At 39.0% G+C, this 17,463-nt stretch overlaps 1 protein-coding gene across 5 annotated transcripts in view; it reads right to left on the reverse strand.

Annotated features, from left to right (window-relative positions):
- Positions 1-128: 128 nt before the first annotated feature.
- Positions 129-17,463, reverse strand: part of LOC143258981 (uncharacterized) — a 135,006-nt gene continuing 117,671 nt past the window's right edge. Inside the window, exons 5-14 of one of the 5 annotated variants that reach the window (XM_076519653.1) lie at positions 15,587-16,618; positions 14,906-15,119; positions 14,734-14,835; positions 14,405-14,502; positions 14,250-14,329; positions 13,277-13,601; positions 12,712-12,853; positions 11,560-11,805; positions 11,314-11,433; positions 129-10,689 (exon numbers count right to left, since the gene is read on the reverse strand). In XM_076519653.1, coding sequence (XP_076375768.1) covers positions 10,507-10,689; positions 11,314-11,433; positions 11,560-11,805; positions 12,712-12,853; positions 13,277-13,601; positions 14,250-14,329; positions 14,405-14,502; positions 14,734-14,835; positions 14,906-15,119; positions 15,587-16,618 — 2,542 coding nt within the window. In that variant the 3' untranslated portion in view covers positions 129-10,506. The remainder of the gene's footprint in view (positions 10,690-11,313; positions 11,434-11,559; positions 11,806-12,711; positions 12,854-13,276; positions 13,602-14,249; positions 14,330-14,404; positions 14,503-14,733; positions 14,836-14,905; positions 15,120-15,586; positions 16,619-17,463) is intronic. The other 4 variants (XM_076519657.1, XM_076519656.1, XM_076519655.1 and 1 more) reach the window with 4 other exon arrangements.

Consider the following 17,463-nt stretch of genomic DNA (forward strand, 5'->3'; position numbering starts at 1 on the left):
AGTCATTTCCTGCACAGAGGAGAAACGTAAATAATTTATAAAAGGAGTGACTGATTATTGATTTCGAAAAATTTCGGGACGACAGGGAGCCAGGTTCTCGCGAAGTATAAAAAAATAGAAAGCGCTCGTTGTTACTTCAAATATATGTGTTTTGAATTTATTCAGTAAACGAATCGTGTAAATAGAACCGTAACCATGATTAACAATGATCATGTATAGTTTAATAGAACGTGATCTCCCGTGTGCTTATCACACGTTTGTATAGCGATTAACGTTTCCATTTGTAATATATTTTCTTCACAGTATTTTAATGTAAGGTTGTTGTTGTTGTTTGTTTGTTTGCATGTTCGTTTGTTTCTTCTTTTGTTGGATTGGTTTATAATTAAATACAATACAATGTAATGTGTAACGATACACCTTTATATCTTACACAAGCACAAGCTCGAACGTACCTTATCTTAAGGGATATGTTACTATTGCTAAAATCAATATTTAAATCTAGACGAATCTTCTCGTGTAGTTCTTAGTTTTTTTCCCATTCAATAAATCTAGATCCTTTTAAATAGACACGTAACACCAAGATCAGGAAACTGAAGGATTAAAAGTACACGCACGATGAATCGAACTCTTCGATGGTACACAGATAATTCACCCTCGCAATTCTCTTTAGAAAAAAGTATTTCACAGACTGAATCAATTAAAGCTGCAATCAGAAATATCTTTCCATCTTGTTACAGTATTGTTTGCAATAAAGATAACCAGCGTTAATAACTTTTTAGTACACTCTATGAAAATTAGTTTTGTTTCACAGTAATTGGTTTGATTTCTTCAGCACTTTTATTCTCTTTTTAAGTCGTCGACTGCCATAATCAGTAATCAATTTGAATTGGGATATACTCGAATGAACAAATATTAGGATTTGGACGACAAAAATGAGGCAATATTTGTGATCTCTTCCCAATATTTTTAGGATAATTTAACTCGTATTCGACGAATGTGTACTAATTTTTTTGTTGAAAAATATTCGGTAGAAATTTAAACAGGTAGATCGAACTTATATTTCCACTTTCGGTTTGATTAATTAAATTATTTTATGGAATTTTTTGGAGTCGTAATTCGGCAGCCGACGAGTTGTACAATGATTGTTCAATTTGTTGCAAAAGAGATTGTAATTTGCTGGGTTGTTTTAATGGATCCAATCCGTGTTGCATTGTCATCTATAAACGCTTTAACAATTCCCTTAAGGCTGTTAATGTACAGTAGTATTTGCGACTTTCGAATGTACAGTTTGACATCCTCGATCGAACCCCCGAAGTTCGATCATCGCAATCCGATGGTACGCACGAGCAATAACCCGACAATGTAATTAGAAAGGGCTTGGCAAGGATTGTTCTTCGAAAAGTTTCACCTTAATCAATAAGATACAAAGATTAATGCATATACAGGGTGAGGTGAATGTGCCCTTATCATATCACAGAGAGGCGTAACAAAAATATAAAACAATTTAAACTTATATAGTACTTTTTGTATGAATCGTACACTCATGCAACGGCTACGCGCTGCGATTCGTACCACAATGACTGGCATACGGAATAAACTATGAAAAATTTGCAATTCTATCTATCGAACTTTGTAATTAGCAGGATATCTGCCAGCAGGCATTTAACAATGTTTCAAAATCTGTTATTCACAGTCAAAAACTTTTTCATCAATCTTTTAAGAATTATTTTACGCGTGAATTGATAAACTAATCTAGAATACGTAATCTAATCATCCTTTTTGTGATTATTATTTGAAAGATGATTTTTCAGATTCTTTTACATGTAGAAAATTTTGTGAATGTTCTTCTGGTAGGCAAAGTGTTATCAGTAGCATTTTACTTACTGCAATAACAATATTTTTATGAGCTCGATGTAAAATTAACCAATTCTAATCCCATTTTATTCTTCGCTACACGAGGTGTTTAATAAGGAAAAAAATTCCAAATAAAAAGTATTCTCTTTGAATAATAAATTATTAATAAGAACCGTATATTTAGGCGAATGTTTTGTTTAAAAGATACTATATACGAAATAAAATCACGAATATCCAGAATCTGAAATCTCCACGTATCGATCGTTCAGTTAATTTATAAAATAAATTCAAACTGTTTCATGACATACCGATACAAAAGCAACGAGGAAAGTTCACGCAAATGTGCACCCTCCTGTTTGACCCTGTTTCCAGGTTGCGGCCATTTTTATACTCCAAGTACACTCAGCGGCCATCCTTTATAAAACATAATAAAATAAACACACTCGCAGTCCTCAGTTCATTAAATTTTTCAATCCTGTAGAAACAACAAAAATAAATATGAGTACTCCTTCAGGATGAATGTTGCCATTTTGACGACCTTATGCTCGCGTATATAGCCCTGAAAGTTGTAAACAAACTCTTTAAATAACAAAAGATTATTTTATACTTCTCTCTCTTTCCCATCATTCAAGATTTATGATTTAGAAAAGTTTAAAAGACTACTATTTGCAACTTATTAAACTATCTAAAGAAACAAGTTTCTGTTTATCTTCTGTTCCTTGTAATTGATGCAGAACATTTTCATTGAGCACAGAAGTCTTCATCTAGTAGTTCGTTTAAAAATATTCGTTCAGGAATAGCGAACAGTTAAATCGTATTTCTATTACTCCTGTAATACTTCACGAACCTACGTAATACCATTAATAATAAAAAGCTTGATAATCGTGTTAATTTATAAGAGTCGGTGTTTGCAAATACGAGCAATTACTGTAGCCCGAGCATTTGGGAACAAGGCCAAATAGGGCGCACATTTCTATGAACTTCCTGTATCGATTTTGTGGCTGGGGTCTGCCACTGCAGCAGGTCCTGCACAATGTGCACCAAAAACATCGAAAAATCACATGCTAGCCGACAATTAAACGTATGAATCACGAGGGCTATAACCCTCGGTACCAGTTGCGATCATTCTGGTGCGAATCGCTTAGCATTATTATTGTCATCATCACTCTGTTCTCCTCCTTTCTTTTTCTCTTTGTTCCACTTCTCACTGTCTTTCACACATTTCCTCGCACTCTGCCTACTCTTCCATAATCTCATTCTCTCTTGTTCACGCTGATGATCACTTTATGTTCCTTTTGCTTCCATTCGTATGCACATTCGACACATACACTTGTTCTTTAGTTTTCTCTCTTTCTCTTCCGCCTCTCTCTACCTCTCTATCTCTCTATCTCTCTATCTCTCTTCTTCACACACACACACATACGCACGCACACACACGCACACACACACGCACATACGCACGCACATACACTCTCTCTCTCTCTCTCTCTCTCTCTTTCTCTCTCGCTCTCTGTTTCTTAATTTCGTCTACAGCTAGCCTCTGACAAAACTAAATTTCGGTAAACGAGAAGCAAGCTATCGAACTTCATCAATATTGTTCTCTCCTTGTCTTCGTCCAACGCCGTATGTAATTATTTGGTTTTCTTTTTCCAGTTCAACAGTAAACGTAATTAGTGTTCTGTATCGTAACATGTGCACGAGCACACGCATACTCGCGAGCACCCGCGGCCCCATGGGATTTGATTACGGGGAAATTTTCGGAGCGCGGGCGTGGGTGTGCGTGCGCGCACCTCGTAGGTATTAAGAATAAAAGATTAATTTTTGTGCTGATTTACAACAGTGTTAAATGATCGTTCGACTTACATGTATACAGATTATACATTAAGTATTATTTACGTACGATTTCACGGGCGCAGAGTGCGTCGCGGGGACGATTTAATTAGTCGCGGTTCGTGGCGGCCATTTTGTCGCCTGGATACTATCGATGCCTCAATTACGCGGCTTCGATTGCGGTTCTTCACAAATTGTTCCCAAAAACATGGCACGAGACTCAAAGGGACATGCAATTTTTAGTAAATCAATATTTTCTAGGCGTTTTATCGTCATGAAATTCATCCAGGAGTATACTACCATGCGATCCTCAGGATGAAATTTCAACCATTTTCTTGTTTCAGATATTGCATGATGAAGTTTGAACTATTTTCTGGTTTTTAGATACTGTAAAAGGTTTGATTAATTTTCTGTTCGTGTCTTAAGATTAATATATGATGGCGTAAAAAAAATTGAGTAGTTAATTGATTTCAAGTGTATTGTGTGTATAAATCGACGTACAGTAAATGTTATAGAAACATTTTAGTCATGATTTTGTCCCAGGGGACTTTAAAACACTGAAATTTTAATAAAATGGTATCTATTCTCTCGTTGGTACGTTTATCAGGGTGGAAGTTCAATCACTTTCTTTTCGTACTTCTAAACAATTCATACCTCTCTGTTCACGTAGCATGACATAGTTTCTGTAAATTGTAACGGAGCAGAATTAATTACAAACGGAGCAGAATTTATCGATTTGAAGAGTAAAACAACAACGAACAAATCTTATCTTGGGATCTTTTATGCAACTGTGTCTGCATTGAATGTCAAACATAAACGCTCGAAATTATACGTAACAGGGAAATGATGCACGCGTTTCGTTACAATAATGTTAGAATAACAGTGTTCAGGAACATGTGTTTATCCAAACCTTTCCTCAATCCTCCCCTGTAAACCTTATTTTTGGGGACACCCTGTGAAGAAAAATAGTCGCGCTGTTACATTCGTTACTGTCGTCCATTAAACTTCGATCGACGCGCTATTAGCGGGATCTGTATCCGAAATTTGCGTGTGACAATCTATAGGTTTCAGGTGCGGTTGGCGACTCGCCTAAAATTATAGGTCATTAAATGCAGTATATCGCATTATCACCGGCATGTAACAGATATTATAGATACAATCGGATCGATAGTACTTGTCCATTCAAGGCCATTCCCATCGCTGCGAGTCTTGTTTGAGAATATGTAGTTCGAAGTTCTTCATAGTAATTCAGAATTTCCAAAGGGGTATACTGATTTAGAGTGTCATTTTTAGGCCTCTTTTTGGAATTTTTTTCTAAAAAATCGGAAGACTGTTTCGTGACACGTATTTACTACTTCTTGGAGCATGAAATACTGGTTTTTCAAGAGGAAATAATTAAAATCGCGTCAACCGCAACTTGGAGAAGAATTTGTTTGGAAAAGGTGGATTCGCTAGCTGCCACGATTGCAGTTGTTCTGACAATTTGAAATTACAAAATGAGGTAGATTTTTTTTCATTATTATGAATGCAGCTATGTCGTGATCTAATGACGACACTTTTGATGTTGTTGACAATGACAAGCATTTTTTCCCCTTAAGACGTATTTAAAAATGAAAAAAGTCGATATTTATTGAAGATTTTGGTCGATCTGTCGGTAATATGTCTGCTGAAGATTTTTTCCAAATTTGAAGTCTATTAGAAACACAACCGTACCATATAGATAATGTGCCAAACATATCGAGAAGTAAGATTTCGAAAAAAACATCAGTCATTTCGTTATTTTTACGAATTGAAACAATTCTTTTTGCAGACATGTTTTTCGAAACATATATTTTCAGAAAACATAATAGAGGAAATTGATTCGTTCAAAAAGTTCTAAACCAGAATACCCACTTTATTAAAATTGTTACGCTGTTCGTAGAATAATTGAGTACAAGAATTTTTGTTTATAGAATCATGTTTCCAATTTCCACTTTCAAACATCGATTTTTACAAAATTTCTTTTCCCTTCGATCACCGACGAAGCCGCAATTCTTCGGAATTGCTCGCAGCCTCGATTAATCAGAACGATCCCCGCGGATCACTTAGCGCGCAACGATGTAAAGATACATATCGTCCACGATGGATCATTTACAAATATATTTACGGAGTTAGTGAGAGTTCAGCGATATTAGTCCCATAGTAAGTTGGCGATAGAAAAAACCTGAATAAGTTCATAAGTATGGATTCCAAGTAGTCTGCGTTTATGACAAAAAATGTATAGTATAGAGTGTAAAATTCTCTCGTAATGGTATCTATAATATATCATCGTAATGTATAGATGTATATGTATTATATACACGATGTCTGTGTGTGTATGTGTATGCATTGTAACTGTACTTGCGAGTCTGTGTATGCCCGTGTACGTGTGTATACGAAGGATCGATTTTCTTTTTTAAGTTAAGTATAATCGTGTACGAAGAGGTACAAAATTTATAGGTATAGAATAGGCTATGAGGTCCGAAGGGCTATCTAATTCATTCGATTCGCGTGGACGATCCCGTTGCTTGCGATTTACTCGAAATTTCCGATTTCTGACCACTGTACCGAACGTTCAATAAATTCGCCTGCTTTTTTCGAACAAATCGACTTATTTTCCGACGCCTGCTTTCCGAAATTGTCCTAGCAATTCTAAATTTGTCCAAGTAGTTGCACTTCACAGAACATCGAAATTGTCTACTTTGTACTACTTTTAAAAATAACAAGTCTGAGTTCATACAAATTTTTCATCAGATACGATCGTCAAGTATTGTTGAAATGAATTGCTAAGATACTGTAAAGAAATTTTTTGATTACAAAAAACGTGAAGGTAGAATAAAATAATACGCCAAATTATAGCGATGGAATGGAACAAGGCCTAAAAAGCGCAAATAAGAAATATGCGAATGTAAAGTTACACAAATTTCCAAATTTCTGTCGTTCTCTAACACATTGCACTGTAATGACGTCTTCAAAGTGCGATTAAAGATTGTTGTGTTATTATTCAAAACAATTTTTGATCTTTCAAAATGTTCGATTTGCCAATACACTTTTCTTTCTCGTTATAGGTTATATTTCTGTAGAACGTGACGTTGTATAAGTGAAACATAATTTATTGATCTAAAATGTGAAGCAAAAATGAGTTAAGTATTATTTTTAAATCTTCGATAAAACTATTTAAATGTTGCATGGATAAATAGTCTCAATTTCATATGTATAACATAAAATAATATCACGTGGAATGGAAATATTCTATTCTGTTTCTCAAATAAGTATACCAGAAGTCATTATAGCTGTCCACTATGCTCGCATGTTTCAAGCCTGAAGTAATAATAGGAGCAATCATTACGACTTCAGGCACCTACTTTCGGGAAACAGACTTTAGGTCGCAAGTTGACGTAGCATCGAGTGTAAAGAGTTCATTTTCTGATCTTGTGACTCAAGAATTAAATGTGTTTAGGAGACACTGCTGAAAATTTAATTCCTGTATGAGCAGATAGGCACAATTTTACATGTACAAAATGACAGAAATCATACAGGGCGAAAATATCCTAGGTACCAAAACGTGTCTCGATTTAAAGAGAAGCCTAATTTTCTTATTTCGTTAGTCGAAATTCTTCATACGAAAATATCTTCGTCGAAAATTTCCTCATGCGACAGTGTTCTCAGTGGTCAATAACAACGTTCACACGCTAAGAAACGTCCAACGGGACCGCATCCGTGCGAATGCTAGGGTCAAGTCGACGCGAGAATTTCATAAAACACTACCTCTCATTACAAACAATCGGCAGCAGTTTCGCATCGATCCTGCATCGTTAGAAGATTGTATAGTTCCGCCGAGCGCCGGTCCAAGTTTCGCTTTAATGGGGGTGAATGAAGAGTAAACTCGCCGGCAATATCTCGGTGTCCCGGTGATTAGAGATCGCGCATGTATTAATGTACGTATGTATATACGGGGAATACGAAGGCAGATCGTGTTGATGAGGAAGAAGTAGCAGAAGAAGAAGTATACCGATAGTGAAGGAAAGACGATCGTGAACCGTTCTGGATCTAGAAGAACACAAACGGGGATCGAGATTGATCGTCCGCGTCTCGAAGAGAGTGTTCTCCTTTGTGGAGCACGTTGTTAATAAACTCTGTACAAACATTAACAGTCCATTTGAGAACAACAATGTTTACATGTTGATAAAACCCTGAATTAGAGCTTCTATCATTCATAAATATCTCCGACTACGCCACCGATTATTTCGATAGCGCGCGAATCGTCGGAACACTTCTCTCTCTCTCTCTCTCTCTCTCTCCCTCCCTCTTTTTTTGTTTTATTTTTTCAAACCCTTTTTCTGTTTTCTCCTTTTGCAACCGTAATTAGTGGCTCGAGGAACGAAGAGCGACGTTGTTCGATCTCATATGTCGGAATGAAATAACGCAACGCGAAATGAACGAGAAACTTTTGTTTTCCTGTTTTTAACATCTTCGCTACCAGCGTTGAAAGTTTTTTCTTAGTTACATTTAAATTATTCTTTAAAGGTTCTATAGAGTCTTTTCGACTGTTGGCAATTTCAATGAAAATTTATATTTTTTTAATACAAGACAGTTTATTTCGTAAAGCCTTCCATTCTAGCTTTCGATTAAAAGACAAATGATTATGATATTTTTGTACACATAGAATACTGCAGCTATTTAATATACATTGAGCAGGGCTGACTTTATCTTTTAGACAAAAAGACACGCCTTTAATAAAAAAAATGAAAACGAATATAATTAATTTACCGAATTCCTTTATATTATTTAAACATCGATTAAACATAATGTATTCTATAATAAAACGTGAACAAAATATTGTGGTAGAAAATATGTGAATTCTCTAAATAGTACGTGTCACAATTTGAAACGATGATATTCATAAAATGAATTTCATGAATACGAAACGAATACAAAATCGCCGGTAGCAAACTGCAACAGGATCGTTTGTGGTTACTGTGAGGATCTATGTATAGAGAGTCACTATGCACCGTAATTGTGTGAAACAAACGAAAATATTGGCATCACAGAAGGAAAGAAAGCAAAATGGATTTTGACTGGTTCGTCGATCGGTGCTCGTTAGCTTCGGTAATTACGTAACGAATAAGGATCAGAGTGTCGTCTTCATTGGCCCTGACGTTCGCCGGCCGTATATAAAATATTAATATAAATATTTGAGCCTCGTATAGGGAACCTTGCAGTCGCTGTAAAGATTCATCCGAACCTTCTTTGTGGAGGGACGCGCAATGACGAGCGACGATGTAGATCCGTTTAGAGCCTATAGCGATTTGTGCCTGACCATGATTGATTTGTTTTTTTTTTTTTTGCATTTTTTGATATCGTTATATCAGTCTGAAATGATCGACAGCTCAATGGTTTCATGCGTCACGTCGATTGTCCTTCTCGTTCGATCATGTTCGATTCCGTGCCCTAATTCATCGACTTTCGAACGCGTTGCCAGAGTGTCCATGATCATAGAGTCGTCGTTCTTTTTTGTTTTTTGGGTTTTTTTACTTTTTCGTTTTGGAATCTTATATTTAAGCGACACAACATATCATGCATTTCCATTTAGTACACGTACGATAGGATACGAGTTTGACATTGATAATTACCATTTATTTGGAAATGATGATGGATCTTAAATTTGTTCGATTATCAGTTGTATGTGTGTGTGGTTATTATTGTTGTTTTTTTTTTCGTTTTTTCTAGCTCCAACATATCGCTTGCACCGTGTATAGGAGTATTCGGGGAGGCGTGCGATGTTTTCGATCGGGAAACAAGGACCTTTTCATCAGTTTTTGCGATTACGATCCGGTGCTGCGAGATGCAACGAAGATGTTAGAATTATAATTTTTCATTAGTTTTCCGATGATTTCTAAGGATTGAAATTTTTCTTCGATTCGCAAGCATATTGAGAATTTGGATCAATTTCATTTCAATTTCTTACAATTTCCGATCTTCTAATTTTCTGGTCTGAAAGGCTCTAGCTTTTTCGCCAGATCGTGGTAACCTCCTTTCCTAACATCAGAGCGCAAATATCACTTATTTAATTTAGAAAAATAGATAATCAAAGTGAACTAGTCTGGACAGTTTATCGATTCACATTTAGTTTTCGTTCATTTCACAGTGCGCATGTTATAGCGCATAATTTCTCAAACAAACAAAATGTGTCGAACCTTTAATTGCGCGTTGACTTCTACAAAAATCACCCTCCCTTAAATTACCTTACTCATCATCAATACCGCCAATCGTCGTTCCACCTCATTTTTCACAATCCTTCAATCGCAATCATCGCAGTGTTTAGGTGGTGTGCAAAATTCGCCAATCGACTTGTCAAGATTAATGCGTTCATTGCCGAGCAAAACGCAGCGATTAGCACGCCTCCGCTATCTTGTTAGAGTATAGAGGAGAACGGTGGAGTGTCGTAGACACGGGGTAGTCACTTATAAATACTTAGTTACAACACTAATGGAAACTGTCGTGTGGTTTCTGAGGCCTTAACGTATCAGCACCCTGTTAAATTCACCAGTGTCCGCGAGTACGCGTTTTTAACGAAATTGGACAACGAGCGTTCTGCCGCCTTACTTCATAGAGGCGAACGCAACGACTAAAGCTTGCTACGGCACTTTCCTGCGCCTATATCACGGGAGAAAACTATAGAGTATCTATGCGGAACGTCGGACAACATTACCGTTCTCCATGTATACTTCGATAACCGTAAACGGACATGCAATAATGTCCTTAAATCGTCGTCGTTTTTAGATCGATAGCCAGGGTTCGGATTCACTTTCTGAGCGGATGCCACATGGAAATCGGACGTCTGACTTTCATCATCATCTGGGACCAGTGCTCCAGCGCCTTTCCGGTCGACGTGGGACCAACTATGATGTGCCCGACGGAGTATGGTTTCGTGCTTATGTTCTGGTCGCCGTTTATCTCCGCGACGGTCAGTCTCAGCTGGATGTTCTGAAAGCAAAAAATGTATGCACATCAGCTGGCGAACGATAGAATGTTAGACTTTGTTCATAGGTGGGGACATTAACCCTCTGCACTATAACGCAACGAGTCGGATTCTTGACGATGTCATAAGGAATCTATTAAATATAGATGCTGTTCACTTTCTCTAAATTGAAATAAAATTTGATTATTCTGTTATCAAAATCTGGAAATGAAAGTAAATTGAGAGAGATACAAGAAACAAAAGTTGTCTCGTTCTATTAGGGGCATTATCGAGGACGTGGAAGTGCTAATCAATGTAACTGTGAAAGAAATCGTAGTGCAAGGTGTTAATGGACGACCCTTCTACAGTTCAATCAAATGAAAGTGGTTTAGCTGAAGGTAGTAGTCACCTGGATATCTCCTTAAGGTATGATGATAGAAAGAGGATATTGTTTACAGTTCGAATTGCATCGGTGGACGAATACGTTGCAAATAATACTTTTGTATAACATGAAAATTTGTTTGAGGGCTTTCAAGGTCACTGTTTGAAGTAGACATTTAACTTAGGCGGATATTTTCTGATCTTCTTTGCAGAAGGGCCCATTTCTTCGGAGTAGGTGCATTAAATAAAGTAATTAAAGTAAATCGTACCGCGAGAGTGTGACTGGGCACCTGAAAAATAATCGACTCGTTGAAAATTGGATTATTCTCCCCCTTCTTAATAGACGTCCTCTTCTTGTGGATCTTCTTTCCTTGTTGCAATAGGTAAACCTGTGAAACATAGCAGAATAATTATCTACAGATCGATTATGTTAATTGCAATATTTCAATTGTTTGTGCCAAGTACCATGTGACACGGGTTTGACTCCCTAAATTTAGTATACTTTGCAGACATACCTTAACGAAGAAATCCCCCGGGACGCTACTGACGCCGCGTAAATTCTTCGCCTTCACGACAACCAGGGTGAGTCGTTCAGCAGTCGGCAAGTAGGACAAAGAGAACATTAATTCGCCTAACCGCGGCGTTGGCTGTTGTGATCCTATGAGATTTAACCAGGTGGTTGCTGGCGTCCTTAGCAGAGGCCCCAGCTGGAACGTAGCCACGCCTATGAGGGTGTCGTTGCCGTCCATACTGGAGTACACCTTAGGAATTCAATTATTTCCGTGATGACTGTCAAATTTATTGGCTGTGAAGTGTTTTCGGACACGATCCATCCGTTTATTTCGGACAATTGTCGTCAGCTTAACTAGTTGTGCAATGTTTTAGACAATTCATCATTTATTTTAGACTGTGCAATGTATTCGACAGTTTTTCATTTATGTTAAATAATAATTGTCAATTAGACCGGTTGTATAATTCTTCATTTATTTTAGGCAGTATTGCGAGTTTAACTGTACATTTTATGCATTTATGACAAGAATGAGAAATTAATTGATTATACAATATATTGGACAATTTTTGTCAATATTGAAACAGTAATTTGTTTCAGACAGTCGAATGTCGTTAGCTCGAATGACTTTATAATATTCCTTCGTAATTTAATTTAAGTATATTATCCCTATTTAGGATCATTAAAGGTCAAAAAACACGAGTTAAGATCCTGAACACTATACAGAGTGTCCGTTCAATCTGGAAATCCAGGTTTTAATAGTTTATCGTGGTAGCAGAGATTTCAAGACCAAGTTAATTTTTATAAGTGGAATAGTACGTTTTTCATTTATAATCTGTTAGCGTTTTCTGTGAACAATTCAACAACATAGTATTTGTTATCATTCCGAGTGGTGAAGTCAAACATTCAATTGGTTTGGCAGGTGCAGATGTCTGACTGCTTCGCGTTTCACTAATTTATGATAACAAATAATATGTCATCGAATTTGTCTCAGAAAACGCTAACAGATTATAAATGAAAAACATACTGTCCCATAAAAAAACAATTTCCAAATAAAACGGATTGTCGCAGAAGTAATTTCTGTTTTCCAAATAGATAGCTCAAAGAAAAACGAAGTTACTTTTGCGACAACTCGGTAGATAGTTTGACGAACACTTACTTTGATAAGCAGAGTGCTGCCAATGGGGGAGCCGTTAAGGACGATCACAAAGTTTTCTTGGTAACTGGGCGATGAACTGCCTTTATATAGTCTTGTTTTTATGTTGCGGTCCGTGTAGATCGTGTCTGATAACAGGAATACTCTGCAAGGTGAAGCGTTCTCGTTAATTATGCACGAACTATGTATAGTCTGACTCGACTAGTAATGGGCTTCAAACTGTCTCGCCGTTCTTTGAAATTATCTTGCACACTATCAGACTCGAAAGGTCTCAAAATTCTCGAAATTTGTTTACAGATCAGCAACCAAGGAAATTTCAATACTCTGTCTAACACAACTTCATGACTGATTTATTCTGAATTCACTGTTCTCACTGCATTAAGGATTCGAACATTCGCTACTTGATCAGGCAAAACCTTGGATGGCGAGACATGGGTCCACTTCGGCTCACGGTTAAAAAGGGGATTATGAAATGTTTACTGCAATTTGTCGTTTTAATTTTGGTTTGCAAGAATAGCAGAATCGAAGGGCCCCATCGCTACGAGAGATCGATAGAAGAGAGTCGAACCTGACGTATGTGTTTTGTGCGGGTTGGCCGTCGGGGGTAATGAGATACCTCGCCTCGAGAATACTGACACACAGATTAAACCCGTTGTCAGCCCCACGGCCGATATCGTATTGAACGCCGATGCAGACCAGCCCGGCGTCAGGCGCTTCTTCGAGGTCGGTGATAACGACGCTGGTGTCCGAGCACATACTCTCGCAGCTTAATGCCCTCTTCAGGTCTGTCTCATCCGGCGGCGGCTCCGGCTCCGGCCCCTGGGATCCCCGACGATTGCCGGGACTGATTCCATTGTAATCGTTCATTGAATAATTCGTCATGAACGCCTCCTCCCATAAATTAAATTCGTTCAATAATTATTCCTCGCGACACCATCGGCTCCGTTAGTTTCTTTAACACCCTCACGCTCCCCAGTGCAACGATTCACCAATTTCCTCAGTTACGTTCGATTGTTTTCTGTTTTTGTTGCAATCTCATTTAATTTCGTAAATTCGCGATCTTACAATTTCAGTTAGATTGTAAAGTTTGATCAGATAAAGGATAATACCGGGATCTTTCGTGCATGTACTTCTGAGGAGCGTACGAGGGTTAACAGTACAGTGTTGGTCGCTTAATAGACGCTCTTCGAAGCCTATGTCCTTCGAAATGGGACGCACTGTGGTCCTACATTTGCGTTTATTAAGCAAACACAATTATAATTCCTGATGCTCAGTACGCAGTTGGAAAATGTTTGATTACCAAACTGCTGGAATCGGAAATGCTCTGATGCAATCTTCGGCAATGATGTATAATAATTTCAGCGTTCAGCATTTACATAAAAAGGCGTTCGATCGATAGAAACACGGCGGTCTGACCCATTTAATCATACAATCGCGAAATATTAAAATATCCGTTTGAACAGCAATTTCCATTGTTTCAAATGCGTACCAGGTGTGGCAAATGTCAGGAATAAGAGTGTAGAACGAGGAGCTGGTCTGTACCTGAGACGATCTTTGTTTTATAGGCATGTCGTCGAGCACGCTCCCAAACTCCTGAGTGCTTCGCATTCTGCAATACAAGCTGATCGATTAACGTGTTAATCGTCTTCTTTCGAGAGGCCTGGATAGATGGAGATGGCAATTAGGGGATGCTTACCTGAACGCGCTCGAGTCCTCGAGCTCGTTCAGCTCGTTGAATATACCGTTCTGACTTTCCATGCTTTTCCTCCTCTGTTTGATACTGTTCAGAATATCCTGGAAACGATTCTCATTACATCCGGTTCAAATGCGTCTCGAATTAGCGTACATTGGCTTGATTGTTCTAAATGAAGTTGCAACACTGGCGCAAATGAAATCGTCAATAATCTTCATGGAAAAAAACTCGAAGAAGGGCAAGTGAACATGATTTAACAGGGGATCATTGTTGCATTCCGAATCGAAAGAATTTCTGAATTAGCTGGACTGATTAAATGTTTAATATCGTACCTCTGACGTCCTCGTAAAGCTAGGATCAGTCTCGTAGGCGTAGATCTCTTGATCTTTGAGTAATAATGGCGACGATGGAGGGTTTTGTAAACTGTTGGATACCTGTTGAAGAAACGTCGTTTAATAATTCATACGTTCGACTAGCAAAAAATTAATAGATTTTGTTATCCACCTCTTGCGCAGTTCTTTGAGCTTCCATGTTCAACTCGGGACTATAAAGATCGGAGCTACGTTTAAAACCGTCGACGCTCAACACGTCGGAATCATTCTCTGCGTAAATGTCTTGCATGTCGCTTTGTAACTGGCTATTGATGCTATCCTCTATCAATGACGGATATCTCGACGGAGAAGAGTACTGTTCGGGTTGCTGCGGCGAGCGAATCGCACTACGATCAAAGTAGTAATACATGTTAATAACTGTGATTTTCAACGTACTGTACGCTAGGCTACTACGTTCACCGTGACAAAAGTAAATAGAAATAAATTTCTGATTGACTTCCTAATTAACTTCTCTAGCCTAACAACTATAGGAACTCTACGTATGGCTTTGAAGCCTCTTTTCAAGACAGCGGATAAAGCGATTTATGCGAGCATTTCAAATATATATCGTTATGAACTTCGAATTGTCTTGACATCGAACTACATTTTAGGCTAAAGTCATCAGCGAGCCCTGCGTCCGCCATCTTGATCAGATTCAACTAGGTGCTCGATTGCAACAGTCCTCATTTCGATCAAAGCAATCCAATCCACGAAAATCCGCTCAAACACCGCTCAATTCGGGCCACTGCTAAAAACCGTTGCTTTTCTATTTCACAATCTAAAACTTTCAACCTTGAACGAAGGGCAAACGTACTTGTAAAACTTCGACTGGTCGCTGGAGTTCTGCAAAGTGAACAGTTTGAGAGCATTGAATATCATCTCGCCTGTGATCTTCCCGTTCTTTTTTGGCACGTCTTGCAGCGGATCCGGAGGCGCAGGCGGGGGAGGCACCGGGCTGGGGGTCGAATCGCTATTGAAGTTCATCATATTGATTGGCTCTGGGATCTCGTCGTCGAAGAACCCGTGATCCTGATCCAACTCGTTCATCGTGTCGTAAACAGGAAGAACGGGCAAGCTTCTTATATATTGCGAGACCTTCTGCAAGCCCTGCGACTCCTGGAACAAGTAGGACGAGTCGATGTCGTCCTGCAGGCTGTAGCTCCTGAAGGGCTTCATCTCGATGCTTTGCATCTCGTTGTTCTTGCGGTCCAGGTCGTTTCCGAGGTTTCGGGTGCTCTGCAGCATCTTGGGCAGCGCGCCCGGCTCGTAGACCGGCTCCATCACTGATTGGCTGATGGTCGCCATGTGATTCCTCTGGATGATGTCGTAGCTGCCGTAGCTGTCGTTGCTGTCATCCTCGACCTTTCCATCTAGGTTGCTCAGGGAGCCGCCGAGCATCCTGTAGCGGACCCCGCTGGATTCCATGCTGTTGTCGAACTGCCTGTACGGGCTGCACCTATTGTCCTGCTGTCGCCGCTCCTCTTCGAGTTCGTATCGCAACCGTGACTCCATGTGGATGCTTTCCGAGGTCGGGCCGACCTCTTCGTACCTAAACGAAGTCTCGCTCGCTTTGTAGCTGGGATTCGATGGCGTTTGGAAGAGGAACACCGACGGACCAGGAGGTCTCGAGGGAGCCGAGGGTCTTTGCATCGGCGGGGGTGGAGTTAATGGACCTGGGCCAGACTCTTGCATTCTCAGGTACTCTATCGCACTCGAGGTCTGGAGTGGAGACAGCCTTGGTCGAGCGGTTGGCCTTGGTTGCGGCGCTGGTCTCAAAGGCTGCGGCGGTATTGTGCTGCCGGCGGTGCTCAGCGGTGGGTGCAAGTCTCTATCCACCGATTCGAATCTGCGAACATTATTATTAGATCTCCATTCGGTATCAAAACATCTCTCGAATTTCCTGGACACGGTTCGTTCCGGTTAATTTGCCTGGAACTTCGACGATTCTAGCTTCCTCGTCTCAACAGTCCCTGCAGGGTGAAGGCAAGTAATGCGGGAACATAACGCGATTTGTAACATCGTGATGTCTTAATAGAGAAGTAAAAATATGCTTATAGGTTTGCTGCAGAATCGAGAAATACAGTAGTATTTACAGTAGTATCTACATTTCGAGAAATATAGTATATATTTTTGTAACATCGCGAACGTTTAAAGGTGTTTAAACAATGTTTAAAGAGAACGTCGGACATTTTTCAATTTATTTCGGATATTGAGCAGATTCCGATTTCGATTGATAAATTAATTCTGTCTGTTCAATGCAGAAGCTTGTAAAAATTGAAATAGAGTTTGTCTAGGTGTTCCATCGATTTTCGTTTGTCTCAAATCGTTCACTATAATCTCAAAAATTTCACTATAATTTCATTGAATTTTTTCAAGCTTTACTATGCAAGTGCAATTAGTTCCAAATTCCTTTGCCTTGGCAAGCTCTTGGAACCAGACGTTCCATATTACCAGCCTTCACTCTGTTCGTTACCTAATTCGCTATCGCGCATCGAATCGACCGTTTCCGTCGTCAAATATTAAACCGGAGAGAGACGTGAAATATGATTTTCTGTTTTGCAGTGGGACGGTTCTGATCCTCGCGTTAAATATTAGGTATTGATTAACAGATCGAGTGGGCGGTGCACGCGAAAGAGGTCGTGAAGCTTTTGGATTGATTTTAGCGTGCTCCGGCGCCAATAATTCTAAAAA

The sequence above is a fragment of the Megalopta genalis genome, chromosome 3 (assembly GCF_051020955.1).
Source record: "Megalopta genalis isolate 19385.01 chromosome 3, iyMegGena1_principal, whole genome shotgun sequence".
NCBI lineage: Eukaryota > Metazoa > Arthropoda > Insecta > Hymenoptera > Halictidae > Megalopta > Megalopta genalis.